This window comes from Drosophila simulans, chromosome 3R, assembly GCF_016746395.2.
Source record: "Drosophila simulans strain w501 chromosome 3R, Prin_Dsim_3.1, whole genome shotgun sequence".
Classification (NCBI taxonomy): Eukaryota; Metazoa; Arthropoda; class Insecta; order Diptera; family Drosophilidae; genus Drosophila; species Drosophila simulans.
In genome coordinates, this window is record NC_052523.2 from 7514127 (window position 1) to 7541874 (window position 27748).

The 27748-nt window shown below is 43.5% G+C and overlaps 4 protein-coding genes across 4 annotated transcripts; 2 read left to right on the forward strand and 2 right to left on the reverse strand.

Annotated features, from left to right (window-relative positions):
- Nucleotides 1-2535: 2535 nt before the first annotated feature.
- On the reverse strand, nucleotides 2536-27396 carry LOC6727535 (choline O-acetyltransferase). Its single transcript, XM_044923392.1, has 9 exons — nucleotides 27270-27396; nucleotides 26603-26848; nucleotides 9405-9484; nucleotides 8139-8330; nucleotides 3919-4680; nucleotides 3447-3854; nucleotides 3233-3379; nucleotides 2967-3167; nucleotides 2536-2760 (listed from the first exon to the last, which is right to left on the reverse strand). Exons 1-9 carry the CDS (start codon nucleotides 27394-27396, stop codon nucleotides 2563-2565), a joined length of 2361 nt encoding a protein of 786 aa, XP_044779327.1. The 3' UTR covers nucleotides 2536-2562.
- On the forward strand, nucleotides 4897-5896 carry LOC27209119 (vegetative cell wall protein gp1). The gene is made up of 2 exons (XM_016184613.2): nucleotides 4897-5050; nucleotides 5124-5896. Exons 1-2 carry the CDS (start codon nucleotides 4942-4944, stop codon nucleotides 5771-5773), a joined length of 759 nt encoding a protein of 252 aa, XP_016034114.1. The 5' UTR covers nucleotides 4897-4941; the 3' UTR covers nucleotides 5774-5896.
- Nucleotides 7014-7966, forward strand: LOC27208081 (peritrophin-55). The gene is made up of 2 exons (XM_039295741.1): nucleotides 7014-7138; nucleotides 7220-7966. The coding sequence occupies exons 1-2, from the start codon at nucleotides 7129-7131 to the stop codon at nucleotides 7882-7884; spliced, it is 675 nt and encodes a 224-aa protein (XP_039151675.1). The 5' UTR covers nucleotides 7014-7128; the 3' UTR covers nucleotides 7885-7966.
- Nucleotides 14455-26739, reverse strand: LOC27208491 (vesicular acetylcholine transporter). Its single transcript, XM_016184041.3, has 2 exons — nucleotides 26603-26739; nucleotides 14455-20333 (listed from the first exon to the last, which is right to left on the reverse strand). Exon 2 carries the CDS (start codon nucleotides 19960-19962, stop codon nucleotides 18232-18234), a length of 1731 nt encoding a protein of 576 aa, XP_016034116.1. The 5' UTR covers nucleotides 19963-20333; nucleotides 26603-26739; the 3' UTR covers nucleotides 14455-18231.
- Nucleotides 27397-27748: the final 352 nt, after the last annotated feature.

Sequence of the window (27748 nt, forward strand, 5' to 3'; positions counted from 1 at the left end):
TGCTCTTGGTTTGTAATGCATTTATTTCAATTTATACGGTTCGTGATTATTTTTGCATACATTAATTGCGGCTCTTGGCCATATGGAAACGAGTCAAACTTAACGACAGTACAGAACAGTATGGTAACGTAATGATACACAGATCGAATAATAACGGATACATAGTTAGTTGGATAGTACGTAGTTAACAGTTTAGAAGATAATCATACATATAGTACATATATAGCAACAATGAACACAGCAACTAGTTTGATATAAGTATCTGGTTGTCCTTTAACGTTTCTCATATATTTTCCATTGTAAATAACATACGTATATTATTTATGTATATAATATATTCTTTGCAGATTATTGACAGCTTTGGATGGCCATCGAAACATCTTTTTATTTAGCTAACGGCTCGAACAGACAAACAAACACACACATAGGTTATATATATGTATCTATATCCTTCGAAATCGTCCTGCGCCGTGGGGCATTATTTGCCTTCCTGGGATGTATGTAAATTTATTGATATGTATTGTTACGTCTCAAGTCTATACGCGTATTCTATATATTCCTCTACATTCTTTTCATTATTCAGTTACGGGTTGTACATACATATATATATATAGATATATATATTCATCCAAAAAGCCTTTAGTTACGGTATACCATTTGCTCTCTAAAACACGAATATATATGGAAATATTTTAACAGACACTATATCATTTTTTTTTCTTGTAATAAGTCTTCAAACAAACAACGAAATTGCAGTAACAAGCGCAGATAGTACTTTTAGTATATGCTTTAGCTAGTATCTTTTGTAACGACTATAGAACGTATTTGAAACAGAGAACTGCAAGGGTGGCATTTTTAGCCACTCGACTCACACCCAACAATTTTGTGTGCGGGTGCTACCCGCCACGCACATCGCGGGTACTTACAAACACACAGTATACATCTGCACATGTAGACAAGACACCCCGTTGTGCCCGCACCCGAATCAATACGGTGACCTGCGTCGCGGGTACCGATCATACTCGGCACCCATAACGGAGGGTAGAGAAGACAAACAGTCAGAAAAAGACAAATGCCTAAAAAGGGATGAGTGACAAAAACACTTGTAGGTTTACCGTTAAACACATGGGTGTTTCCAAAAATACTCGGGTGTTTCTAAAAATACTCGGGTTATTGTCTCTATCAGTCTATCTACTCTTGTAGATAGTCGAGTCACAGACAAGATGCGTAACTCCATACGTTTTACACTCCATACGTTTATACACTATTCTTTCGGCGTGGCTCTAGACTTTGTCGAATACTTTGTAAAATATGCCCTTCATCTTATTATTATATTTTATTATAATTATATATATTATATTATATTTTATTATATTATATATTATAAATATATATATATATGTAATTTAATTATTATATATATATATATATATTTATATATATATATATATATATTATATTATATATTATTATATATTATATATATTATTAACGTTTTTATTATTTAAATGTAAATTATAGTAAAAATAATAGTAATAGTAATAATGCTAATAGCCGAATCTATGTACATAATGTCACAAAATTCATTTCAAAAATGAATTTATGTAAGAATATTTGTCATTAGAGTATTCAGCTAGCGACTTGTGAAAAATTAGTAAGGCAATGAATTGAAACGGGTGGCACCCGACATGAGCACGAAATTTTTCTTGGGTATTCCCTTTTACCCTTCATTTCTTATACCCGTCGCGCTTCCACCCATACAAATTTTAGGCGTACAAAAAATGACCTGCGGCCGATCGTTGACTGTGCGTCCACTCACCCATACGGCTCTTGCGCAGCAGGCCTCGGGTGGTTTTTTTACTCGTAACAAAAACACAACGTTGGTAAAACACCCGAATATTTTCTGTTGCCGCAAGTAGGGTGTCAAAAAAGACGGGGTGCCTAGAGACCGAGTGTTTATCGGGTGGACGTAGAGTGCCAGTGGCGGGCTGCAGTTCTCTGATTTGAAACATAACTTTCGTAACGAAAAGTATTGCATACTTGTGGGCTTGCTCGCCATAATTCGCGGACAGTGGGGGTAAACAAGTTCGTAAGCTCTGCTAAGTTAGTTAGTGATTGGTATAACACTCATATTTAATATAGCACAATTAACACACTTAGATAACAGCACTAACAGTTTGCGCATAAAACGGCTCTAAAACATTTAATTGACTAGAGTTGCTCTAATTCAAACTACGAGGATACTTTGGTAACGGATATGTAAAGCGAATGGGTTGCGTATAGTTTCCTTATTTCTTTTTTTTTTTTTTTTTTTGGGTTTTTTGTCTCAACTTGATAGTGATTGACATTAGTTTTCGATTCCGATTTCGTTATCGTTATCCATCTTATTCCTCGGATCCCCACCCCTCGTTGGGTGGCTCGCTTGGTGGTGCTTGGTCACAAATGAAACGCCCGTGTGGTCGCTAGTTACACTTACTTACTTTCGTTCGCTAACCTGCTTAGGTACATTAACTGATATGTTTGTTTTTGTTTTTGGTGGACCCCAATCCTGGCCACATTCGTCTAGTTTTGCAGTAGATCACGCATTATGTCCAGCGAGTCCTGCAGCGATTTGGCGTAGCGCGAGGCACTCGTATCCTCACAGGAGTAGAAGGCCGAGACGCAGAAGACGATCTGCTCCGGATGCGGATTGTAGGAGCAGCCATAACCACGTGGCGTCACCGGTCCGTATCCCATGAAGCTGTCCGTAGAGCAGGCCACCTGAATGGTATTTCAAGAAGATCATTATAACGATCCCAAATACATGCATGCCAAGTCCTGAAGATATCTTCATTCTAGCCGATACCTACTTTTGTGCAGCTGATTTGTGCTCAGTGGTGCTGTGGTGCAAGAATTGATTAGGTGGTGCAGAGGTGATTGAGTGCAGAGTGGTGCTTATTTGCGAGGACCTGTTGGCCCATTACTACCTGACTGGTGGAGAGCAGGAAGCACTGCGAGATGTTGTAGGACTCGTCTTTGAACAGCTCGTGCATCTCGCCGGTGACCTCTATGCTGGCCTCTCGCAGACCCAGCAGCGGGATGTCGATGCCATTGCCCAGGATGTTCTTCACCATCACCTCAGTCTGGCGGGCGACGGCGCACCGGAAAAGCTCACGGAGGTGATCCTTCTGTGGGTTGAGGGCGAAGATAAGTTACTCGTTTCACGGTGGTGGCTTTACGCTGGAATACCCACACTGTAAATGCTAAACTTGACCTTGCGCGACTCCTCCTCATCCTCGCGATCGCTCTCCAGGGGCACGTTTGCACCCTCACCCTGACACATGGCCTTGGCCCACTCCAATGCCTCCGTGCTGGCCGCTCTGATGCAGTCCACGCGACCCTGGAAATGATTGTACAGAGATGATGAAACCGATCAACATTTCCTGTAGAGATGCCGGTATACTTACGTGCAGAAATCGTCGAGTGGACGCACTCTCGTAGGTGGCCACCAGACGTCCATACAGCTTATAGTGGGCCAGTTGCAGGGCCAGCTGAATGTACACATCCGGACTGACCTGGCACGATTTGATGAAGGTCTTTCCGTAACTCTGGTAGCGGTACACATAGAAGTCCAGGTCATCGATGCATTTGTCCACACTCTTGGAGGCTTGGGCAAAGCGCACTTGCAGTTGCGGACCCACATGCCACTCCAGACGCTCCGGTGGTGGCAAGTGGTGTTGCGGTAGACCGTTATCCTCGTCCGGATGCTCTTCGATTTTCTTGTAGATCTTCTCCAGCAGCTGGACAACAGCAATTCCCTCGGAACAGGAGTGCTCATAGCACAGGCCCCAAGTTCCATCGGTGCAAATAATGAGCTGAAAATTAGGTTAGTTATTTTTTAAAAATTTAAATAAATTAAAGAAGTTAAAGTTGCATTACCTGCATGGTCTTGTCGAACCAGCGATTTCCGGAGTTGTACTCGCTGCCTCCGCCGTGGATCATCTCGTGGGCCATGTTCGTCTCGTCCCGATCCCCCGCCCGATGAACAGTGGGCGTGGCACCCGTAAAACCGCGCGCATTAAAGTTCCCAGCCAGCGGTTCGTCCAGACAGAGGACCACCTGTGCCGTCTCGATGAGCTCCAGATTGCGTTGATTGCGTTCGTCCTCCTGAAGCAATTCCCGGTCCCGTGCCCACGTGCTCCTCGGCTCGGCGGTCAGCAGACCCACCGGCACTGGCTTAGCTGGCAGACAGGGGGCATCACTGAGGACATAGAGGATCTGTGAGGCGATCTCACTCTCCGATAACTTTCCACGATCGCTGGCCTGCAGCACGACGCAGTACATTTGGTTGCGGCAGATAACCACCACATGGCGATCCTCGTCGTTCAGTCGCTCCCGCGACGGCAGGAACTGCGAGTCCTGCTTAACACCAGGCCGGCGACAGGAGCCCAACAGACGATAGTACTGCGCCATGCACAGCGGCTGATTCTTCTCCCGCGAGGCGGCCCGCTCCAGCGGCAGCTCCCCACTGTCCAGCATCTCGCGGTGGCTCAGGATGCCGTCCAGCAGGCGGGCGGCGAAGTGGGCCACGTCGTGGACGGTCTTGAAGCGACGCGGCGGGAACACCATGCCCGGATTCGAGTTGATCGGCAAAGGGATGCGAATGTCCATGTACATCTCGTTGAGCCAGTAGTAATAGGCCTGTTCAAAAAAAAAAAAGGACTTACTGCCTTAAAATGTGCTTTTAGCCGAATATTAAGAGATCTGTTCGAATTCATTCTGGCCAAGGCCTTTACATGAAAATCTTGTTAGTGTTTGGTATTTTTCCTTGTCGTGTTCGACACAAATTCAATTAGCTGTGAATTTTTTGGAATTTTTGGGGAGCGGTCTGAGTGTCTATCTCGTAGCATCACGCGGAGATCGCTGATACTTGATCACTGATTTCTGATTTCTGATAGCAAGATGCGAAGTAGTATAAATAATGGTAAGTGGGCCATTGAAAGAGCAGTACCACAGTTCCCCCGAAGCACCACGGATAACCCACCAAACGGACGCAGCCCAGATATGAAAGGTAGGATGTGAAAAGATCCCTACAGTATGCGGAGCTGACTTATAAAATACTTCTTCTTTTTCGATCCTCCCAGTATTCGCATTGTGCTTCTTGAGCCTGCTGGCTTTGAGCCAGGCCCGCTTGGACTACACGCTGCAGTGCGCCCGCGGCGAGATCAGCATCCGCTGGCCCAGCTACCACAGCAACTCGGAGTACTATGTGTGCCCGAGCGTCTACGGCAGCCAGTTGACTGTCCACTGTCCGGCCGGCCAGGTCTTTACCTTTGTCCTCCAGCAGTGCGTGTCGCCAGCCCACTACATCCCAGCTCCCCCGATGGATGTTCTGCCCACCGCTGCTCCCATCACCATGCACGTTATCGAGAATGCACCACCAGTGATCTCCGCACTGTCTCAGCCAGAGGCCGAGACTCCGGAGCACCATGAGCACCAGGATCACCACGAGCATCATGAGGAGGAGGCTGAGGCGCACCCCATCCCACCAACCCCGGCCCCAGAGCCACCAACCCCACCCACCGTTGCCATTAAGCCAGCTGTGCCTGTGCCCGGCAAGAAGGTCACGGTCCCCCAGCCCGGCAAGAAGGCCACCGTTCCAGTGCCCTCCAAGGCAGCCATGGCGAAGAAGCCCAGCGCCGCTGCCAAGAAGCCAGCTGCTCCGACTCCATCCAAGGCCGCCAAGAAGCCAACGCCACCCAGCAAGGCCCAGAAGAAGCCAGCCGCCGCTTAAATCCCAATTCCAATCCCAATCCTAACGAAGATCGCCAGTTCAATGCCCATCGTTCAGCAAGCGGAATTTCATTCACTACTCTAAATAGCAACCTAAAGTAATTAAATATCTAACTGGCAACGACTTTCGTTCGTATTTCTCGACGGGAATGGGGGCGTTCGGGGGAATGGCATTTGTTGTTTCCAGAATTTCCTTATCGCGGTAGGGAGTCAGAACTGGGTAATTGATTGCGATTTCTTGTTAGGCACGGAATATTTTGATAGGCCGCCATAGACATCCGAATTCGATAATGTGAAACGAAAAGGAAAAAGTGACGAACAGATAGGAGCTGCCAGTGAGAAGTGAACTATTGGTGTACTCCGCCCATAAATGGTCATTAGTTTGACACTATCTACTTACACATTTTAAATGCAAATTCTAGAAATAGCGGTGAGAGGTACGAGATATATACTCGTAGTTGGAGAAGGAAGTGAATTTCAGGGCAACACAAAATCAATGCTATTATATGGGCCATTATGGTGACTATAACTAGCTATAAGATATTACTCCAAGGCACCCCAATATATCGTGGAAAAGTACAAAAGTTCGAGAAAGTTGTTGGTGTATAACACGCATGTTATCTGTTTATTGGGAATACATTATAAAAATTGTAATCAAACCTTTTAATGTGGGAAGTTTTGCAGGTTTAAGATATGATAACTTCGATAACATCGAAATAACACTTTCATAAGTTTACCAATCCAGATACTTTAAGTGATTTCTAAACCTTCAACGAATGTATACCTTAATTCTTAAACTGCTATATTTAATGCTCAGGAATTACCATCTGGGTGAACGGAGTGGTTCCCCAGAACAAAACATAGACCTTATGTAGCAACAACTGCTGCTGCTATCTGAATGCCAGTGATAAAGTGCTGAGAACTTGAGTTCCCCAGAAAATATCATGAAGTCATTTACCAGGTAAGAATGGGATCGCCGCCTCCACAGATGATCTGTTCGCGATGCTAATTGACATGACACTCGGAATGAGAAGTTCCTATTGCTTGACACACAGATTCGGAATAGTTTCCGCCCCGTTGTTATCTGGCCGAGATTACCGAGACTTCGGGCCAACGATTCTAAGGCGCAATTAAGCGTCGTGGTTGGTTGGCATTGCTGATTTCAATTTCGCACCCGGTCCGACAAGACACGAATTAATCTAGAAGCGGGCTGATTAAACGTGCCTAGCATGGGCTGCCTCCACATAAAAAGGCTTTCCAGCTGGCTGGAATGCATCAGTGATCGGTGAGCCGAGTTAGCAGCCAGACGCATTCCTTCTCCAGTCGTGCAAGTAACCCGATAATCAAACCATCAACATGAAAGCCGGTAAGCAGCATCTCACACAGGCCAACAGGATATAGCCAGCCCATCAACCACATTCTCCTCGTATTCTTTTCAATCCCAAAGTGATCTTTGTGCTCGCCGTCGTGGTGGCCATGACCGGAAAAGCCCAGGCCGTATGCAAGAACGATCCTCAGTATGCGGAAAAAATTGATCCTGTTGTATGCAATAAGGCAGGATTCAAGTTGCCCAACTACGAGAACGCGACCTTGTACTACCAGTGCACCGCACAGGTGCAGTCCGGTGCCTCAGTGCTGACCGCCGTCCCGGCCAGCTGTGGCCAAGACTCCTCCTTCAACTATGCCATGCAGAGATGCATGGCCTGCGACACTTACTTCCCAAGCGCCCAGTGCAGCAGTCTGCCCATCGACGTGACCTGTGTGCCCATCGCCACCACTGTGGCCCCCACAACCGTAACCACCATTGCTCCCACCACCGCGTCCACCACTGTAACTACCGCTGCCCCCACCACTGCGGCACCCGGCGAGTCCACCACTGCGGCACCTGGCGAGTCCACCACCGTCACGGTGCCCGTACCACCAACTGAGTCTCCTAGCAGCACCACGGCCTCCGGCAGTGACGACATCATTACCCCCACTGGCACCACCATCTACGTGCCCCAGCCCCCCTCCCCCAATGACGACAATGTGCCCACTCCGGTGACGCCCGCGCCCACAGCTCCTGTCATCAACGACGGTCCTCCGACCGCACCTTCGGCCGCCAACGATTAAGTCCTCGAGTTGATTCTATCCAAAACCCCAAATTTGTTGGCTGAATAAAGTGTTGACACACACACACATTATGAAAAGGAAATCATTTTTAGTTTTTCAACAGCACCAATATAAGTTTGATTACAAGAAAATCTGATTGTAAGCTATCAAAGAGAAAACGCATAGACATATAAACCTGTTTGTTGCCAAAAAGTGCATCTATTTATTTTTGCATTTTTATTTAGATTTCAAAACTCATCACTTTCAATGCTCACCCAGTTATCCTCCGCCTCGCGTTTGTCCAGCAAATACTGATGCAGTCGCGCTCCGATTCCCTGGGGAGCCGAGAACTGCCTGATCAGCTCCTTGGTCCGCTCGAGCTGCGCCGGCGTGGTAATCGGTTCCAGGGCGCGGATATAGTCGGCCATCGTTTCATCCAGTGCTGGAACGGGCACCTTGGGTAGAGTCTGCAAGAACGGAACGGAGTGAGGACAAAGAGTTCTCGATGGGGTTAGTAAGCTGCGTGGTGCTGCAAATTTAATTTTATTTCTCTTCCACACTTGACATTGCCCGGCTTTTCCGGGAGTTTTCCCCCATTTCCTCATTTGTATGCATGGCAATATCGAGCGTCAAATGGAAAGTTGCCTTGTCCTGCCACCAGCAATACTCGTACAAAAACGTTATGCCCTGGGGAGCCAAATTTCAAATCAAAAAAAGAAAAAATAGAAAAAGAAATGGAATGGCTTGAATCTGACATTGTGCTCCACTCCTTGACATTTTTTCCTTTTCCGTTTTCTGCTTTCCACCCTCGACCGGAAACTTTAATTGAGAGATTTTCTCTAGGAGTTCCCAAGTGGGAAAATCGTTGTGTTTCGAGGTCTGCAATCCAATCGATTGCCGGATGGCCAAAGCAGCTGGTTTTGAATGCAGGATTTCTGACTGCAATTTCATATTTAAATGTATCTATCCATCGACCTTGATTTACCTGCTGCGAAAACACAGTTTTCCACTTAACAACGAAACGACGAGGTATCAGCATGTCGTTGACTTCCGGATACGTCGTGTTCTCCGCTTTCAAAGCCATTGAAACTTTTGTTATATCCGAATACCCAGTCTCTTGTCACTTGTCTTTTTTTTTTGGGGGGGTTCCCCTGTCATCCATCGGTTTACAATTTAGATGTCTAACTCTGCTTTTCGGGGGTTGTTACTGTGGCTGCTGTGCTTTTTTTCCAGGTGAGTATGGGGGCGTAGAGGGTAGAGGGTGGGAGGGCTTGAGCGTTGGGGGGTTGGGTTTTGAAAAGGTTGGTTTTTCCGGCTTGTTTGCACGCAGGCAGGTTGGTTGCCAGGAGCTACCCGAGCTCCTGTTGCCATACAAAAGCCCTCGTTATTTGCATTTGTAATTATAACAAACAGGATTAGTCTGTCGTCTGAGCGAGTGTTTGTCTTTGAATTATTCAAGTAACAGTCGAGTTTAGCCCTAGGGCAAATATTTGCTGGAAATGGGGAGGCGAATTCGAAATGGTTTAATCAATTTTACTCACGTCAGGGAATCCAAACTCGTCCACAGACTCGGCCGTTGAGAGCCATTTCTTTGGTATCGACAGAATCGAGTCTTTCCATCCTGAAATAACAAAGAAAACAAGAGCGACGCGACAATCGCTGATTAACCACTTGTTGAACACCAAATTAAATGGTTGAGTAATTTGCCGCAATCGTTAGACTACAGCCACGAACTAGTTAATCACTGTCACAAGCCTCAAGAGTTTTGGGGTATCCGAAATATGCCGACCTTATCGATCGGCTGACAGCCCCACCAAAAAAAAAAAAAGATGTATAGCCTATGCGTCACCGAGAGTATTTCGCTTTTTTTTAGACGAAAATTATCGGATCTCGACAACCCTTAACTTGATTTCCCTTATCTGCTGTTCAAATTCCGTTAGCTCGCAATCGATTATCTCCTCGATGACCCACAACCCGCATCACAACACACATAGATTCGGACAAATTCGTGCTAGTTTGCCATTTATTGTCTTGGCCAGGCTTCCGCCGGCGAAATGCAATAAAATTGGTCAGAGGAAACTGAAAATTCTCGGGCTTAAAGCCAGGCCCATTTCCTTTTGACTGTCCGCCTTCTGGCTCCTGACATACACATAAAAACTTTAGCTGTCATTGCTGTAATTCAGCTGTATAAGCACTTCCGGTTGCCATTGCGCCCGAGTAGCTCGAATTTCCGGCTCAGGCAAGAAGGTCTTGGGAACTTTGGAACCATTGTGAGCCAAAGACATAAGAATAAAAAGACATAAGAATAACAAGATGCGCAAGATGCCATACATTGGACGGCCAAAATGAGCTAGAGTAAAACTAAGATCCTGTAATCCTTTATTTCCATTCACCGCCGATTCATCTGTGAATCACATCCCAAAATCTCCGTTAAAAGAGACCCAAAATTTTTATTACTGTTGTTCTTCGCCCTTTCATCAATTAAACATCTATTATTAATTAAACATCAACTATTTTTCATCAATCATTTGTTACTAACTTATGGACAAACTTATGTTTATCAACAAAAATTGGGATATTTCGACAAAAGAGTGAGAAGAGGCTCAATTCATAATACTAAAAGTATATAATATGTACATATGTATTTATATAATAAAATATATTTAAGATGAGATGATCATGGTTATCCGTACCATACACGGAGCTACACGATCCGCTCGTCGAGAATTCCGCAAACGAGAGCGAAAGCGATTAAATGATTTAAATATATAGATCAAGTTTACGGGCAGTAAAAAAAGGAGCATAGCCCAAAAACAATGTAGAAATTACATTTTTCAATACATTTCCTTTCGAAGGTAACAAGGCTCTTATCTAAACTGCTTGCCACTTAGGGGGGCATATCAGCCACTCCAGGGTCAAAGCATTGAGCTCTTTGAAGCACGGCCAACTAGCTAAGTGGAGCTGTTTGATTTCCAGCTAAATCGACCCCACCCACCTTCAAAGTGGCAGGACAATCATAATGTTATTAATAAAATTGTTCTATGGCAATCGGGATAAAAGGAAAACGAGCAGAAACGGCAAACAGGCCTTTATTTCCCTTTGAACCGAAGTGGGGGTAGAGCCACGCGACTCACCCACAACGATGTCAAATTTAATGCAATTTATTATCCTTTTTTCATTATCTCGCTAAAGATGCCCTAGTTGAGCAACTACATAGCTGGCGGAGGTAATCACACAATGAAGTCACGTGGCGGCAATTTGAACGTCCGTTCCTTTGTTGTCCTTGCCGAGCTGGAACAACAGCAACCACAAAATGTAACCTGTCCGGGGTCACCCATCCTAGCCATCTACCCATCAGCAAATTGTAATAAATTGTATTAGGAAGCGTCGTTGAGAAATTCAAATTAAGTAATTAAAGCTCTGGTTTGGGGCCACTCTTTTCTGGGGTGGCCCATCGCTCATCTCACTGGCTAATGGATTTGGGGTAGCTGTATCTCGCTCGCTTAATAGAGCAAATATCAATTTACAAGAAGTTTTGGGGGGAAAAGTTATGGCGCTTGTTACTTTCACTTTGATGTCCAAATATAAATTCCAATTACCAAGTTTTCCGCTGACCAGGACTAGGAAAATACAAAATGAGCCTCCCAAATGAAAATGAATTGAAGGTTGATGGGGCAAGTTGCCGGACTTAATGAAAAAATCATAAACTTTGAGTTTGTCATCTTTACTAAATATAAATATAAAATGTACAAAAATGTAAAATAATATTAAAATAAAAATAAACTAAAATACTTATGCTAAAATAGGAATGGGTCCCATTTGGTTTCCCTTCCTTGAGCTAGAAATGTATCTGCTGCGTCACCTTTAATTGTATGCATAGGCAGCGACACTTTTCCAATTGATTGATTGCTGGCCAGGATTTCTGATTAGGCCGACAGACGGCTAATCAGATATTCATGCGTCATTTCGGTGGCAGACACAGCACAGTTCCGGTTCCGGAACTTGGGGACTTACCCCAAAGTAATGCTCCCCTTTCCTTTTCTTTCCATGTAGCTGTCTGCTTCAATTTGCTCGTATCTGTCAGTTTTGTGCCAACTCATGATTCGATTTGGGCGCAGCCATAACTTTGCGGATAGAGATCGATGCCTCGTTATTATTATGGTTGAATATATTGGATAATGGGAACGGGATGGGATTCCCATTCCCATTATGGGGATGGCGATATGCCGGAGACATTTCACACATTAACGGCGAGGAATCTTGGGCTTAATGCCAACACGCCCCTACTTTAAATGCTGGCCAATAAAACGCGTCAGTAAACCGAGGGCTCATTATTAAGCTGCAAAAATCACGCTCGAATTCATGACATTCCGAGGAACCCATTCCAAAAAAAAAGGACGAAGCAAGCACCAACGACGGGCAACTGCTGCCGCCTGTCAGACAATGCGATAAAAATGTAATCCCAATGAAAAATAATGTTTCTGCCGGCATGATTCCAATTTAGCTACAGTCGACCCCAAGCTCAGCCGTAGCTCATTAGGACCAGTCCAAATAGCAGATGCCGGCAACCGGAGCAAATGAAGGAGAAGAATTTAAAAAGGCAAAACAAATCCGCACCCCAAGGAGGCGGCAGGACGAGGGCGCGACACGTTGCGACTACATAAAACACCCGTCGAACAGGCCGGAACCCCAAACCGCAGCCACCAACTGGTACCAGCGTTCGGTGGTGAATGAAGATACACTGGGAAAATAAAAGGGATGAATGCTTCGACAACATTTTGCCAAGGAAAGGTATTAGATATTGAGGCGTATCCATAGCGATTCGGATTTAATATATATATTATATATATATTATATAATTCGGGCTGATCAAGAAATGTATTTCAATTGATTTCAAATTTTTTGGCTTTTCGATAATATTTTAGAAAAAATTTTTAAATTCTAAAAAAAGAATTAGTAAATACCTCTTTCTAAAAGAAGAATGAAATTTTTAACGAATCAAATACTCTCTGCAGTATTTTTGTTTAACTTGCTGGCATTTTAACTTTAATTTTAGTGACTTTAAGTTTCATCTTTGAAAAGCGGATTGCAATCATGCAGATTTTTTTCAGTGTTGGCGGCTGGCGGGGTCATAACATTGTCGGATGTCGAAACAAGCGATGAATGGTCGAGTGAATGAGTTTTCCTCCTTTTGTTCGGTTTTGCTGCTCGTAAAGGGCTTTCTTCCATTCACAAGGGTGGACCTGGACCAGGATTGGGGGATGTCGATGGGCATGGTGGGGCTCCCGTCGCCGTCGCCATCGGAATCGCACGCACATCGCAATTGAGCCGTAAATCCTTTACGGTCTTAGCGCCGTTGTTTCACTGCGCTTTTGTGGATATGAGCCGGGATTTTTCTCTTTTCAGCAGCAAATGCCTAGCATACTTTTGTGCGCCAAACTCAAATTAACTGCCGCATTGTGGCATTGGAAATTCTTTTAATTGTTCGGATTGAAACAAGCGGAAAGCGTAAATTGCTTGGGCATTGTGGCGGAGATTGCTATTCTGCTGACTTGTACTTGCACTTGGCCTGCGGTTTGCGGCCAAGCAGTCAGAATATTTGGGAGACACGCCCGAAAATCGGTCCACCTTTCGTTTGCGGCTGAATCTGTATCTCAGCCTGGGGCATCCACCCCCAAAAATCCGAAATAAATAAGTAGACGAAAGTTGGCTGTTCGTGACTAGGGCCAAAGTTGCTAATGGAAATTGCAAACATAAAATCATTTTCCACACAAATTTCTGGCCCCCGGGGCACGCACACAATTCCCCACCGGAAAGTTCGTGGGTTTTTTGGATGGGGATGTCCATAGGTACACATACTAACCCCCAGAGCTGGCAGATGAATGCTAGAATGGCAAAGTTTCCCAGTTCCGACTTGGCACGAAACCAGAAACCAGGTGTACACACAATGCGGCTCGATTTTAATCGAAACAGAAGGTCCCTTTTTTCGCCCACATTAGCTAATTAATTGCATTAATCGTTAATAGATTGGATGAGCTGGCAGTTTCCATTAAGAAAAGACTCGTTTTTTCATGGTTAACAATTATATTTCAATAGTACATGTTTGTTTTGTGTTGTTTGTCCTCTGTTTCTGTTGTGGTGGTTGGGTGTGTGTAGTATGGGTTGTGGGTGTGTGTTGGGTGTGTCGCTCTGTAATAATGCATTATCTTTCCTCTATAGCTCATGCCAATATCTGTATGCTTTAATGTACGTTCGGTTATAATTTTTTCTGCTCGTTCAATTCATTATTCATAGCATTTTCCAATAGCCGAAAGCAGGCAACTGCCATTCTGAATTCTCTTCAATCGATGCAGTTCAAATACGTTTATAGAGTCATGTGTGCGAGTTTTCTATTTGTATCTTTACCCTTGAACAAATCCGGCAAATGCCAGTTTGGTATTTGTTTAAGCTTTCAATTTTTGCCGACTTATGCCGTGAATGAATCTTAAGGAAAATATACACACATCGATCCGAACTTGAAGGGTGTTTGGTTTTCGAGGCAGTTCCTGCTTTTTTCCCTATTGCTTACATTTGATTATAGAGGGTTTTTTGGGTTCTAGCCATGTTAAGTCATCGAACATCGAACATCGATTCGCTTTCTCGTTCGTTTTGATATGCATAGCACTTAGTTTGCTTAGTTTCGTTTTGGGGATAGTTGAAGAACGTTGTGATATACAGATACAAACATAATTACGTATAGAATATAGATGGATAGACTTGGAAATTGAACAGCAACGTTACAGAACTGGGATTTGGATATTTGGTAAAATTTGAGTTACTCTTCTGTTTTGCATTTGCTTAATTATTTGTATTATAATTTCCACCGTTTATCGTTATAATTATTGTTAGATATGTAACACAAACGTCTATAACATTAGCCGAAACAAATTGCAAAGATCTTTGTTATAATTTAGCTCTGTACCATCTATGTAAGTATGTACTTGAAACAGTTTGACTTCTACCAAAATGGACATTCGAAACTAACAATATGCCTTATGTACAATACAAAACCGAACTGGGGGGCATTACATAACTTTGTGGGCTTCCACTTACGAACTCATTTTATTTTGTCTAGGGTATACAATTAAATTTTCTAAAACGTTCTTCACACGCACAACACATAGAAACTGTCGGAGAGGCAATTCTCATATGAAAAAATATGAAATTATTTTTGTGTGCTACTGGTTTTGTTGCCAAGGTAAAATCCCTATATCATTTAGTATATATTCGATATTAAAAATGAATTTTGTTCATTAATTAATTATCCATAGCGCACAGTTATTGCATATAATTCATAATTCATATAATGCTATTGAACATTCAACACTTGTAATACGCAGAGTATAACCACTCGATTAACTGCTATCGTGTTTAATAATTCATTTTATAAATGTATATTTTACTTATATGTATGTTATCATACATCTCTCTTATGCTTTTATTTTAATATTTATATTTATAATTATTTGCTCGTAACACATACAGTTTATGCGTTCCATTTGCTCTTATTTGTTTAGTAAGTTATTACACATTGCCGGCACTGCTGCACACATCCTTCAGGCTCCTCACCTTCAGGGTCCTCGTCCTTTGAGTACATAATGTGATGGTTATTCCTAAGCTGTATATTCATATATGTATATATTTATTTGTAAACCAAAAGTGGAAGATTCATATACATGTTGCGCTCTACCAAACTTTGGTTAAAACTGTTCAAATCTATTGAAATCTTGAATGCCTGAAATTGTCATGTTTTTTTATTTGTTTGACATCTATCTACATCCAGTTTCGAAAGTCATGTAAAAATCAATCATATATTAGTGAAAGGAACGGACTAAAGTTAATGTCAAATTATTTTTGAACGGAATTTCGATCCTTACATGACTTTAAGACCTGGCATTTTGGTTTTTAGATGATTGTTTCAAAGGAAACTTATATAAATATTGCTTTTTCGGTGTCTTGTTATACATGTTCATATATATTGTTGTATATATGTTTAGTTAGTTGTTATTAAAATTCTATTGTTAGCTACTTAAATAAACAAGGTTATAATATGTTACATAATAATATATATTATTTGACTATATTAATTGTTCTGCTTTTATTCATCTTCGCTTTATATATAAATATGTAGTTGCTTTAACACTTCTTTTGTCACCACTACTCGTCTTCGTTTTAATTGATACATTTGATGGGAGATTTTTTCATGAGTTTAATTCATATTATAGTTAGAGCCTTTCTACAGTTTTGTAAATTTGTAGAACTATGTATATATTTTGTAAGTACATATATTTAGTGTCGGTAAAATAGGGAAAGTAATGGAATTTAATTAAATATAAAGCTGACAATCCATAAAAACATATAACGTTGTTGTTTATCTAGAGTATGTAAAACAAAATTAATGAAATTATCGAAACGAGCATTTTTCTAAAATCCTATGAACGTATTTTGTAACTTCGTCAAAATCAGTGCATTTCTGTTAGTGTATATTTATGCAGACTGCGATCTAACCAATTGATTTCTCTAAATTAATATCATCATCATCAGTGTTTAAATGGCCGTTTGACTGATATGTTTACGGATATAGAAAGTCTGTGATATACTCGCAATCAACTCTAAACTTCGACTAAACACATTCGAAAAGTGTAGATAAATATTCCGAAATCCATATACGCATGCTGAATTGTATATAAAAGATCAATTTACTTATCGATATGACGGATCTTAGGTCCGACTAAATGGTGTATAATATAGGGGCAGTAAACTGCCCTAAAAAGTGGTGCAGTCGAAACGAATTAAAATACCGTACTGTATGACTACAATAATCGTTAGTAAATATGTTCATATTATTCAGTTAGGTTTATCTTTATCTTATAGACAAGGTACACACATTTATGCTATGCTATCGAAGATCTACTATGGCGGCAGTTTCCATGGTTGGAACCGCCCATGTGCACATAGAGTCAACAAGCAAATAATAATTGATTGGTAGGTAAATATGAAACTTGAATTTGAATCTCAATTGATTTCTGTTTCCATTGGTTGTTGTATAACTTATGTACACATCTTTATGTACGTCCTAAAACTAGTTGTGTATGCTATCGATATGATACGATATATGTATGTATGTTGTATATAGACTAGTAGCAATAAGTAATATCACTTTTGGTAATTTTAACAGGCGAGCCATCGAGACTCTGATATGTATCGTTACCTTGGTTGTGTCTTATGTTTAAGAAACTTTCAACTCATAATGCTTTTCAAACCGGAAATCATATAGCCCCTCTGGCCGGGAATCCACTCTCGTCCCAAGTCCGCCACAATGACACCCGAAGGAGTTCCTCTTTTTTCAGCGGGCGTGGGAGGGTTTCGATTTGTGCAACTTGTGATATGTCTGCGATATGGATGCCATTGCTTGTCTATCGGCGGCACTCGGGCAAAAGTGGTCCTCTGGTCAGCTGAGCTGCTTACACAGCTAGCTTGTATATAGATATATATATATATATATATATATATATGTATGCGTGTATATAATATCTGATACTTGTGTGTATACTTGATGGGGCGGGAGTTCGATACCGAGTCCGAATCTTCCCCTTATCAACTATCTATGACTAGGCTTTGGTTTCTCTAGCTTCATTGACTGATAGACACGAAAACGGCTGCATGAGTACTGAGTATAGGGCATAGGCGATCCGATCGAACCGCTCTATATAGCATATATGCGTTATATCAGTGATGGGCATTTCTTAGGCCTGGTAGTTTGGCGGCTTACTTGGATAGGAATATTGGATATTTAGTTTTCAAATTCATTTTCTTGTTACTGAAACATTGATTCTTTTTAGCATTTCGAAATAATGAACTGTTCGCATATAATGTCATCTTTACAAATAGCTTGATATTATTATTATATTGTATTAACCTCCTTTTTTGGTATCAGCTCTGTTAATTAAAAAAAGTTCATTTTGTAACTTTGAATTGGATTTTAAAAAATAAGCTTTCTATCCTTTAGGACCATTTCCACATCCAAGTAAACTCAAGTCCTACCGTACCCATCACTGTCCTCGGTTGCTTCAACATTCGTGTATGATACAAAACTTGGTGCGGTGCAAGGCATTAACTAGCTGCTATTTTAACTATCTGCATGTAATGCTCGTTATAGTGTACGTACCACTTGCCTATATGTCTATAGTAATAATATATGTGTATGTGTCTTGTGTCTAGATTAGAGTGGGTTCAACAGAGAACAGAATATTGCACACGGAGGTGTGCAAAAGAACACGATTTAAAACTAGGAGTATCTGTTTTGCTTTGGGCATGTGGGGCAACAGTTTAAAATCCTTGCCTAAAGGGATTCGCTGGGGCGGCAGGACCTCTGCTCTGGACCTGCTGCTGTTGTTGCTGCTGCTGCTGCTGCTGGAAGGGATTGGCCACACGGGGCTGACCTTGCGGGGCGTAGCTGCCGCCCTGCTCCTGGTAGCCCGGCTGGTAGCCCTGATCCTGCTGATATCCTTGCTGGTATCCCTGCTGCTGCTGCTGGTACTCGTACTGCTGGTCATCCAGATTGGTCTCCTGCTCCTGCTGATACTGCTGGCCGTACTCCAGATGGTTCTTGACGCCACCCTCCACTGGCTTCTGATCGTGCATCACATAGGTCTGGTACTCCTTGTTGGGCGGGTCCTGCATCAGTATGTTGGCCTCATTCTCGAACGGCTTAAAGTCGTAGATGTTGCGTAGCTTTCGCAGCACGGGCACATAGGCCAGATTCGAGAAGGCTATCAAGAAGTTGAGAGCCGTAAACCCAATGGCCTCCACCACTCCGCCGGCGATAATGGGCCCTACGGCATAGGCGATCGAATAGGATATATCCGCTATGGCATAGATACTGCCGTACACCGACACATATCGCACGTCCACCAGATAACCGAGTGTGGGCAGTAGAGCCGTGTCTATTAGGGCAATTCCAAAGCAGATCACACAGATGGGCAGCATGAGCATCTTGTAGCCACTGCAGAACGGTATGATGAAGCAGGAGAAGCCCTCCAGGGCCAATCCACCGGCGGCCATTAACCACTGGTGCTGCGGATACTTGCGGGCCATCTTCACCGTAATGACCACGCCCAGCACGTGTGGAAAGAAGGCGGGCAGCCAGACCATGCCGATCTTCCAGTTGTCCGTGGTCATGTTGTCCTCCATCCACAGCGAGATGGTTGGCTCCAGGAAGGCCAGCGCCACATTGGACATGGTCAGTGCCCCGGCACAGACGGCAATATAAGGGTCCATCAGCAGACGCCAGATGGGTATTACTTGGTCCTGAACATCCTTGCTTTGCTTCATCGCCTCCTTGACCGGTTTCATCACCAGCAGCAGCATCAGCCCGTCCAGTAGGCACACCAGTGCCAGAATCAGGAAGGGCACTTCCTTTCCGGCGAACTGGTAGAGCGCTCCGCCAAACGGAGGCGCCACCAGGCATCCGAAACTGATGAAGGCCAACGCAATGCCAAGGGCCTGCGAACGCTCGTTCTCCTCGGTGAACCGATCGGCTATCATGGCCAATCCGGCGGTGTCCGCAAAGGCGGAACCGGCTCCCTGCAGGGATCGGGCGAAGAACAGGACACTGTAGCTGCTGCCACAAGCAAAGACTGCCGTGGAGAAGAACATGATGGTCAGGCCGATCATCATGGGCAAATCGTAGCCGATCTTGTCGATGAGGCCGCCCGAAAACGGATTCACCATCAGCTGGACGATGGCCTTCGAGGCGAATAGGATGCCCGTGGCTGAGTCCTGCCCGTGATGGTCATGATGCACGGGTATGATCTTTCCCGTGATGTTATCCCTCAACGGCGGAGGCGTCGGCCCATCATCGAAGCTGCCAATCTCTCTCAAATAGTCGGGTATAATCGGCACTATCACCATGTACAGCATGTTGTCCAGCAGCAGGGCTATCGATACAATCACGAGGATGAGGCGTCGCTGGTTCACCGGCTCCTGGATCTTCTCCCACACGATGTCCTTGACCTCGCGCACCTCCAGGTTGATAACAGGTATTTGGAATGAGGCCATTTTGGTTGCAATTAATTAGTTTCAATTGCTGAGGTGTACAAAGTTCTGATCCAGTTTCTTCGGGATTTGCTCCCCCTCTCTCTTTGTCTCTTCTTTTCCTGTTTTGTACTCTTCTCTGTTGCCTTAAAGCTTTTATGCGCCGATCGGCGGGCCTGTCATTCTTACAGCCGGAAATTGCTTAGCTCTCGCTACAAATATGGCCGCTTCCGTTTCCGCTCCGCTAATTGCCCGCTCTGAGGTGGTTTATCGTTGCTTGTGGTTAACTGTGTTGTTTGCTCCTGCTCTTGATGTTGTTGCTGTGTGGTTTTACATGTTTTGGTGTGGTTGTTGTAGTTGGAGGTGTACGAGTTGTTGGCATGCCAGTGAACAACCTTTAACGACACAGAAACAAGATTTCGTTAGTCTTTTCTTTAATTTTGTTGCTTGATTGCCGTGCTACATTTATTTTCTTAATTTTTTAGCAGCGCTCTCTTTCGCACACGTGCTTCTTTCTCTCTCTTACTCTTAACTAGGATTAGCTGGTTAGTTGGGTCTATTTTATGATTGAAATGTTGTTTCTGTGTTGCAAAAGGCTGCCTGCTGGTGAACAGAAATTGTATTTTATTAGGATTAGTTCGTGGCATTCGCATTGTTTCGATTACATAGGATTAGGGATATCTTTCAGTTTTAGGTTCTTCCTTTCGAGGGACACACATTTCAATCATAAAACGAATACCGAAAAGTACGTGTAAAGTAAATTCTACAATTATTTCATTGAACACATTTGTGAGTCCAGGGTGATTATATAAGGGTGTAGCAATTATTTTAATTGGATTTTGTGGGCATGTAAGCGGAGCCAAGTGTTCTCAGAGCCACGCGGTTGCACTCATCGACACAGTAATTATAATTATTGCTTTTACTTCACAAAAAAAAATACCCACTCAACTTGCACGACATCAGAAAATACTTGAATGCTAACAAAAGGGAGCTTAAGTTCACCCAAGCATTGTGCTCAAATAAGGAATATAATTTTAAGAAGAGTATCGGTGGACAAGCATATACTAAAGTATCAAAATTAAGTTTTTTATACGTTTGTAAGCATTAGGCATTAATATAAAGAATTATCTGTGAGATTTTAATGATTCATTGTTTTTGTGTGAAAAGTAATACAGTTTGGACTTATGCCTAAAAAACAGCCACCTAAGTTCATTAGGGCTTCATGGTGTTAAAAAACTTCCTTTAGCTAACATCGCTGCTGTGCCGGCTATCAATGCCGATCTAATTTCAACATTTATCTACCTTCTAGCGCTCGACGACCAGCCACCCCATTTGGGTAAACATGAAAATACGACGTGTGCTGCGTATAAATATGACCCCTGCCCCACTTTTTTTTGTTGCTACTACTATGTGGCATACACCATCCCCATCCATCCAAATTCAGAGCCGCCCCTTATGAGGCTTTGGTGTACGCGAGACGTAACAAAAACATTTCGTTTTATCATTAAATTTTCATGACCACGTCCGTGTATCTGCTCCAAACCTCCCCGACAGCCGTGGGTTTTGCCCTGGTCACCCACCCACTTTCACCTAGCTACTCTTACATACATATATTAATATGTATGAATGTATATGGCAACAGCCCCCGGGCTGTCCATGAGTCAATTATGCTTTGCGACCGTGTGGGGCTCTTGCTTTTATTTTTCATCCAGCGACTTTAATTTTTGAGTTTTCTCCATGCATGAGTGCTTTCCCCCAACAACAAAATCCGCTGGAGGAGGCCCGGTGGGTCAGGTGGGTGGACGCACTTGACCCTGGTGCGATGGTGGTGGTGGCGGAGCTGGTGCTGGTGGTTGGCGGGCTTTTATCAGCACCAGGGGTTGCTCCTGGGTCGAGCGCCTGCAGCTGCTGCTCAAGTCAAGTGCAGAAACGTGTGCCTACATGTTGATTACAACAAGGTCCCCACTAAACAGACAATTCAATGTATCTCACGTATTTTAAGGGAATATTATAACAAAACATCAAGAAAAGAACCTTGAACGAAGTTATACTTTAATATATGTCTTTAAGATACATATAATATTCCGCAATTCAATGAAGATCTTAGGAATATTAAAATATTGTTCCTATCCAATAATCTTTTATTATCTATTATCTTTATATAATAAACAATTATATAAGCTGTTCAAGTTTCACAGAACTTGTGCCCATGACAAGACATCAAAAACTTTGCTTCTTTCATTCCTATAAATATTTCAGCATGTTTTCAAAGAAGTTTTATTATATTTACTTGACTGATTACCCATTTGAAAGGAACACACCTACTTATGTCTGTTTATAAATGAGCTAGCAATTTGTATTTACGCTTTTATAATTTTATTGATTTTTCCGCCCTGTCTGGCAAAGCTCCCTGGACAGCTGATGGATTTCCCAGGCAATGCTCGAACATTTATGGAAAATTCGGTTGGCTTGTGGTCGTGAATTTGCTTTGCGTTTTAGTTAGTCGTTTCGCCTGACCTTTTGTTGCAGCTCCTGCTGGGTTTCCTTTTCATCTTCTTTTGGGGTCGAGTGGCAACTTCCGACTGGCTCAATTAGCAGGCCAAGCGTTCATCATATTTTATGCAGCTTCCACCGCAGTAAATTATGACGGCCCATGTGTTTTCCCAGGCTCCAGAGAAGGTAGCATAGTGTAGTTTCTACTTGGTGTCTCATAAATAATAGGCTAGCTATGCTGGGGCTTCAGGTGCTGCCTTAAATATTCAGAAGGCTTTAAGTTTTCCAGCTCCAATCCATCTAGGCAAAGCCAAAATTTAATCTTCTGCCAGACAACAAAGAACGAAATGGGATTCTGGGGCAGCAATTGAAGGAAGTGTTTTCTTCTCAGCCAGGCTTAAAGCTCCACCCACTTATACACCCACTAGCCTTTTCAATGGCAGGATGATCGCCGACTTTTGCCACCCGCCCCGTAACCCTGGGAACATCCGCAGCCTGTCGTCCTGTCGTTTTTTGAGCAACGGCAAAGGATGTTTGCTTTGCGAGAAAGGGGAATGAAATTACATTCGCTTTTTTAGTCCTGGGTGTGCCAGCGTCTGTCTGACGAGGTAATCAGCGTAAAATACAATTTCATTCTGCCCTCGCTCCCCTGAAGGGTAAGACATAAAAAAAAACACACAATATCGTGGGCTTCGTTCGACTTGAATTTGCAATGAGATGGCATGTAACTGTGAGCTTTGGCGCTTTGCCATTGCCCAGGCAACGCAGCGAATGCCATTAAAATTAATAATCTAGAATATATTTCGTTTTTCGTTTCAGTGCCAATTTCAAAGGTGGGGCAGCAAATAAAATATATCATAATATTTATGGTAAGCCGCACTCGACAAAAGCCGGCGGAAAATCCTCACAAGTGTTAGGTCCGCAATATGGATTTGGATTCGAGATACCAACCCCCATCTTCAAAAGTACTGAACTTGTAAAACTCCCCGCAAGTGGTGTAAGCTGCTTTGTTCAAGTGGCTCGAAGGGTTGAAGTTCTGTTGGGGGTGGGCAGCGGTGCCGTAGTTAGTATGTGGCTAAGACACGTTCCCGAGCAATTGGCTCAAATGAACTGTGACCAGCTAATGAGCCTCACCTTGGCCACTCTTGATCGATTAACTTGGCCAGCGTTGCTAGCGTTACCTTAACCCTCTTCCAGCTGCCAAGTGACATTTCTGTTTCAAGTTTAATTGTCTTGTCGCGGTCTTGCGATTCTTGTGCAATCGATTTTACCGGGTTGCCTTTAGCTCGGCTAGTAAAGCACTTTTTTAATTGCCAAAGTTTTTGGGACGAAGGAAAATGTCAATTTAAACCGGGTATCTATCCCCTTTTGCCTTTGTAAGCAACCCTCTGCGCTGCAGGTCCTTGTTTTTATTGCTCTTATTGTTGCCGCGCTGATGTGCTTTTATCAACTCCCAGTGGACACGCAGCCACTTAGCCCGAGGATCCGTACTCCAGTTTCCAGCTGCCCCGAAATGGAAATAAAGGAGCACGAGCGCACAAAGGGCGCCATTTAGGTGGCATTGATGGTACCACGGGGCGTATGGAGCAGCTCCTTTAGTGTGGGGTTGGGAGTGGGATCTGTCTATAAATCAAAACATTAAATGGGCGGGGCCCTTGGGGGAGTGAGCTCCAAATGGTTTCCTCTTTCTCGATCTTCCCCGTGTGGATGTGCGTGTCTAATGTCCGTGTTTTTGCACACATGTGCAGTTTCCACCGAACATCCCTTTTTGGTCAACTGTGAGCGTTGGATTACAAATTGATTTCCACATAAATTACTCGGACTTGCCGCACTCAATGCCTTTTTTTTGCAGCATAAAAGTAATTTACCTTTATGTCTCCCATTCAGCAGTTCGTGTTTCAAGTAGTTTTGTGCACAGAGAACAATAGACAGAAGATGATATAGATGATATCTCAGACATCTAACAATTTCTAACTTTTTCAAATTTCAACTGCCAGCCATTCGAAAGTATGAATCCAAACTATAACTATTTAATTCATATATTTTAACTTGTATGAGATTTAAAAGATATATAACAAACTTTTCTTAGAAATAAATCTAAGCTTTTAATATAGTTACCAGCTGTAAAATTTGAGTAGTTTATATTTTATATATCAAATTTTTCTCTGCGTGCACTTTTGATTAATAACTGCGATATCGTATTCGTCCTGGCAAATTGCTAATTTCCAGCATCGAACCCAGGTCCTAAAATGTAACCATTTGTAGCTTGGCAAATGCGGAGCAATCAACAACACCATCAGCGGCCCGTTTACGACTTTTGATGTCGCTACTTGGGTGCAACTTCTGGTCCAGATCCAGCTCCTTTCTCCCCCTTCTCTCCTTTTCACCCGCCAGAACCTTGCCACATTGTCCCCCCTTCGAATCCTGATGGCTTAATGCCGAGCGGGCAACCCTCGAGATGTCCGGGCGCGTTCTTATCAGACAGCATCAAGACAAATGCGTTACTTGTTTCTCGTTTAGCTTATTACGAGCTACCTTCCTGCCAGCCTTTGTTTCTGGCATTTTTCCATCCCCTCGGGCTGCCGTAGATGGGCATAAAATATAGAAGGAGGAACTCGGTCTGTAGTTTCTCGGTGGTTTCTGGTGGTGGTGGTGACTGGGCGGTGGTGCGCCCCCTTTTGTTTTGACACGAAACCGCTATGAACACATCAGCGTTACAAACGCGTCTACAAGGCAAACAATCTAATGACGACGGCGTCGTCTTGTTTGTGTTTGTGTGTGAAATTTATATTTATTGCCTTCATTATGCAGCAGCCGCAGCACCAGAGAAAATTGCTTCCTCTGGCAGGTGGCTTTCGGCATGGTGGCGTTTCCTTTGGCCCATGGATGACAGTAGTGGTAGTGGTGGCGGCAGCCTTTATGAACTCCAGCCGGACTACGACTAGACACATTCTACACATTCCACAAGAGGAGGATCTTAATGATTTAATGGGACAGCAGACACAAATTTGATTAGCCAACGCAATCTAATAAAGGCAGTTGTTTGCGATTCTCGGCTAATTGATTCTCAATTGGTGACCGCAGAAAAGTGCGAAAACAACGACGTGCAGTGGAATTTGGGCATTAAATGCCAATGGAGATTTCTTCGGACTAAAAACATTTCCAAAGGCAGTGTTGAAATGGTTTTTTACCATTCGTTAGGAATGGCATAAGTAAGTAGCATTTTAAAATTATCTAAGGAAAGTAACTTGGCTATACATTCATGAGAAGTAAAGTAAGTACTCAGTCAAGTTACAAACTTTAATATTATACAAATGCTTTCAAACTGTGTCATTGTCAAAAGCTTTATTTACTAGCTCGAATTCTAAGTGTTGAAAAGAAAGAATTGATTTGAAAAATGTATCTTTAAACAATCCGTAATTTTAATTCATAATCAACAATCCCAAAAATTCTTTTTCTGAAAGAGAAAGCTTACTAACCCTACAAAACATTTTTAAATATTCAATGAAAATTTTAGAAACTGCAGTAAATTTATTTATTTAAATATTATATATATATATACATATATATTTCGCATTTTGCATCGAACTTTAAAAGTGATTTGAAATAGTTTTTATAACTGCTAGATTTCCAATACGAAAACTTTTCTTTGTGTGAAATGGCACCTGGACAGTCCGTGGAATTACATAAGAGCTAAAGTCTTTGAGCTTGGGCGGTAGGCGGTCGAACGGTAACTGTTCCATTCCGTTACGTTCCGTTCCGTGTTCCCATGTTGTTCCACGGATACCCATTGAGTGAAACGAAACCTACGAACCTACGGCTTTCGGTTTCCTCGTGCTGTTTTGGGGCCATAAATAAAATGTGTCTACCCTGTGAAATGTGGCAAGTGTCGAGCTCACGAACGAGCTCTCCATGTCCATAAAAATACACACACACAGAGAGACATAGAGGTGTATATATACATATGTATATATATATATATATATATAGCCACACTTGTGCGCCAAAGGACAACGCTGATGAGCGGGAGGCCTTTGAGGACGAGGACGAACCACTTGGCCAGCGGGCCCAGTGCTCTAGTGTGCTTGCGACTAGATGTTGTTTAATTTTAATTATGACCCAGCCACGTTATGCAAGTCCCAACCAAGCAGTAACTATGTATGTTACTCACCTGTGTCGCTCGGTGTGATGTTGCTGAGGCGATGGGTGAGGAATCCTCGGAGATTGGAGACGACGCGCTGCGGCGAGTTGGGCCCGCTGCCAATGGAGAAGCTACGCAACTTGGAGAACAGGGCGGCGGACTCCGGGCCACTGCCCGCGGCGCTGGTGCTGGCCTCGTTGGACGCCACGTTCGCTCCTTTCGGATCCGCTTGGTTTGGCCCCTTTTTTTCTCTTGTCGTTTGGGATGATCGCCCAAATCACCTAAAATCACCCAAAAGCACACGAAAGCGCGCGGACTTTTCTCGCTGCGATTATGTAAAAGGGCAGCGCGCGCTAATCGATCGCCAAGACGCTCACACCGACGCCAAAACACGCACACACTGACACTCTACCCGCAATGCAACCGCAACGCTCGACCGCTCGTTCGCTTGGATTTCCCTGGCTGAGCTCGTCCACAAAAAATTATACTTCTTATGATTTTTTTTTCTATTCCTGGCTATACAATGTAGCTCCGGGGAGTTCTTTTTTCCAGGCGACGGACGGCGACTACGGCGATACAGCAGCAGCGTGCGTTCAGTCGTCCGGGCAGGAGCAAAGGTAACTTCTGTCTGGCGACGGCTCGCCAAAAAGCGTCGAGCAGCAGTAGGTATTCAGCCTGGAAGGCTGGAGCTCCCCACCTTGCGCCTTCCATGGCGCAGGACATCTGCGCATGCGCCTGCGCCTCCGCCGGGCATTCGATAGCCAATTGGCTGGCAAATCCTGCCCCTCATCCGCTTGGCCCGCTTCCCGTTTTCCCAGGCCCATTACTCTCGCCCAGTTGAGCACATTTGAATAAGATTCTATTTGAAGTGTGCGGAGAAAATCAATTTCCTTTTGGTCGCTCGCTCTCACCTGTCGGTTAGCAAATGTTGTTGGTTTGCTTGTTTGTTTGTTTGTGTGTCTTGCGACTGTTTTTTGCGCCTATTTTTTGCGCCCATTTTGTCATTGCGTGCTTTTGCCATTTTGCCATTTTTGTGTGGCTTATGTAAGGCAAGTTTGGGGACTTACTTACTGAGTTTTCTTTGTATTTTCCTTCTCAGCCAGGGAAATACACACACACCGCCCAAATGTAATTATTTTACAACAACAGATTTTGGTTTATTCTCTTGCTACAGCA

Bases quoted from the DNA above. Each gene is read 5' to 3' on its own strand.
- LOC27209119 (XM_016184613.2), top strand. From the start codon at position 4,942: ATGCGAAGTAGTATAAATAATGGTAAGTGGGCCATTGAAAGAGCAGTA. The intron at 5,051-5,123 runs GTAGGATGTGAA...CGATCCTCCCAG, and splicing joins ACGCAGCCCAGATATGAAAG to TATTCGCATTGTGCTTCTTG.
- LOC27208491 (XM_016184041.3), bottom strand. From the start codon at position 19,962: ATGGCCTCATTCCAAATACCTGTTATCAACCTGGAGGTGCGCGAGGTC.
- LOC6727535 (XM_044923392.1), bottom strand. From the start codon at position 27,396: ATGGGCCTGGGAAAACGGGAAGCGGGCCAAGCGGATGAGGGGCAGGAT. The intron at 9,485-26,602 runs GTGAGTAACATA...TTGTTATTTCAG, and splicing joins CATCACACCGAGCGACACAG to GATGGAAAGACTCGATTCTG. The intron at 8,331-9,404 runs GTGAGTAAAATT...CCGTTCTTGCAG, and splicing joins ACGAGTTTGGATTCCCTGAC to ACTCTACCCAAGGTGCCCGT.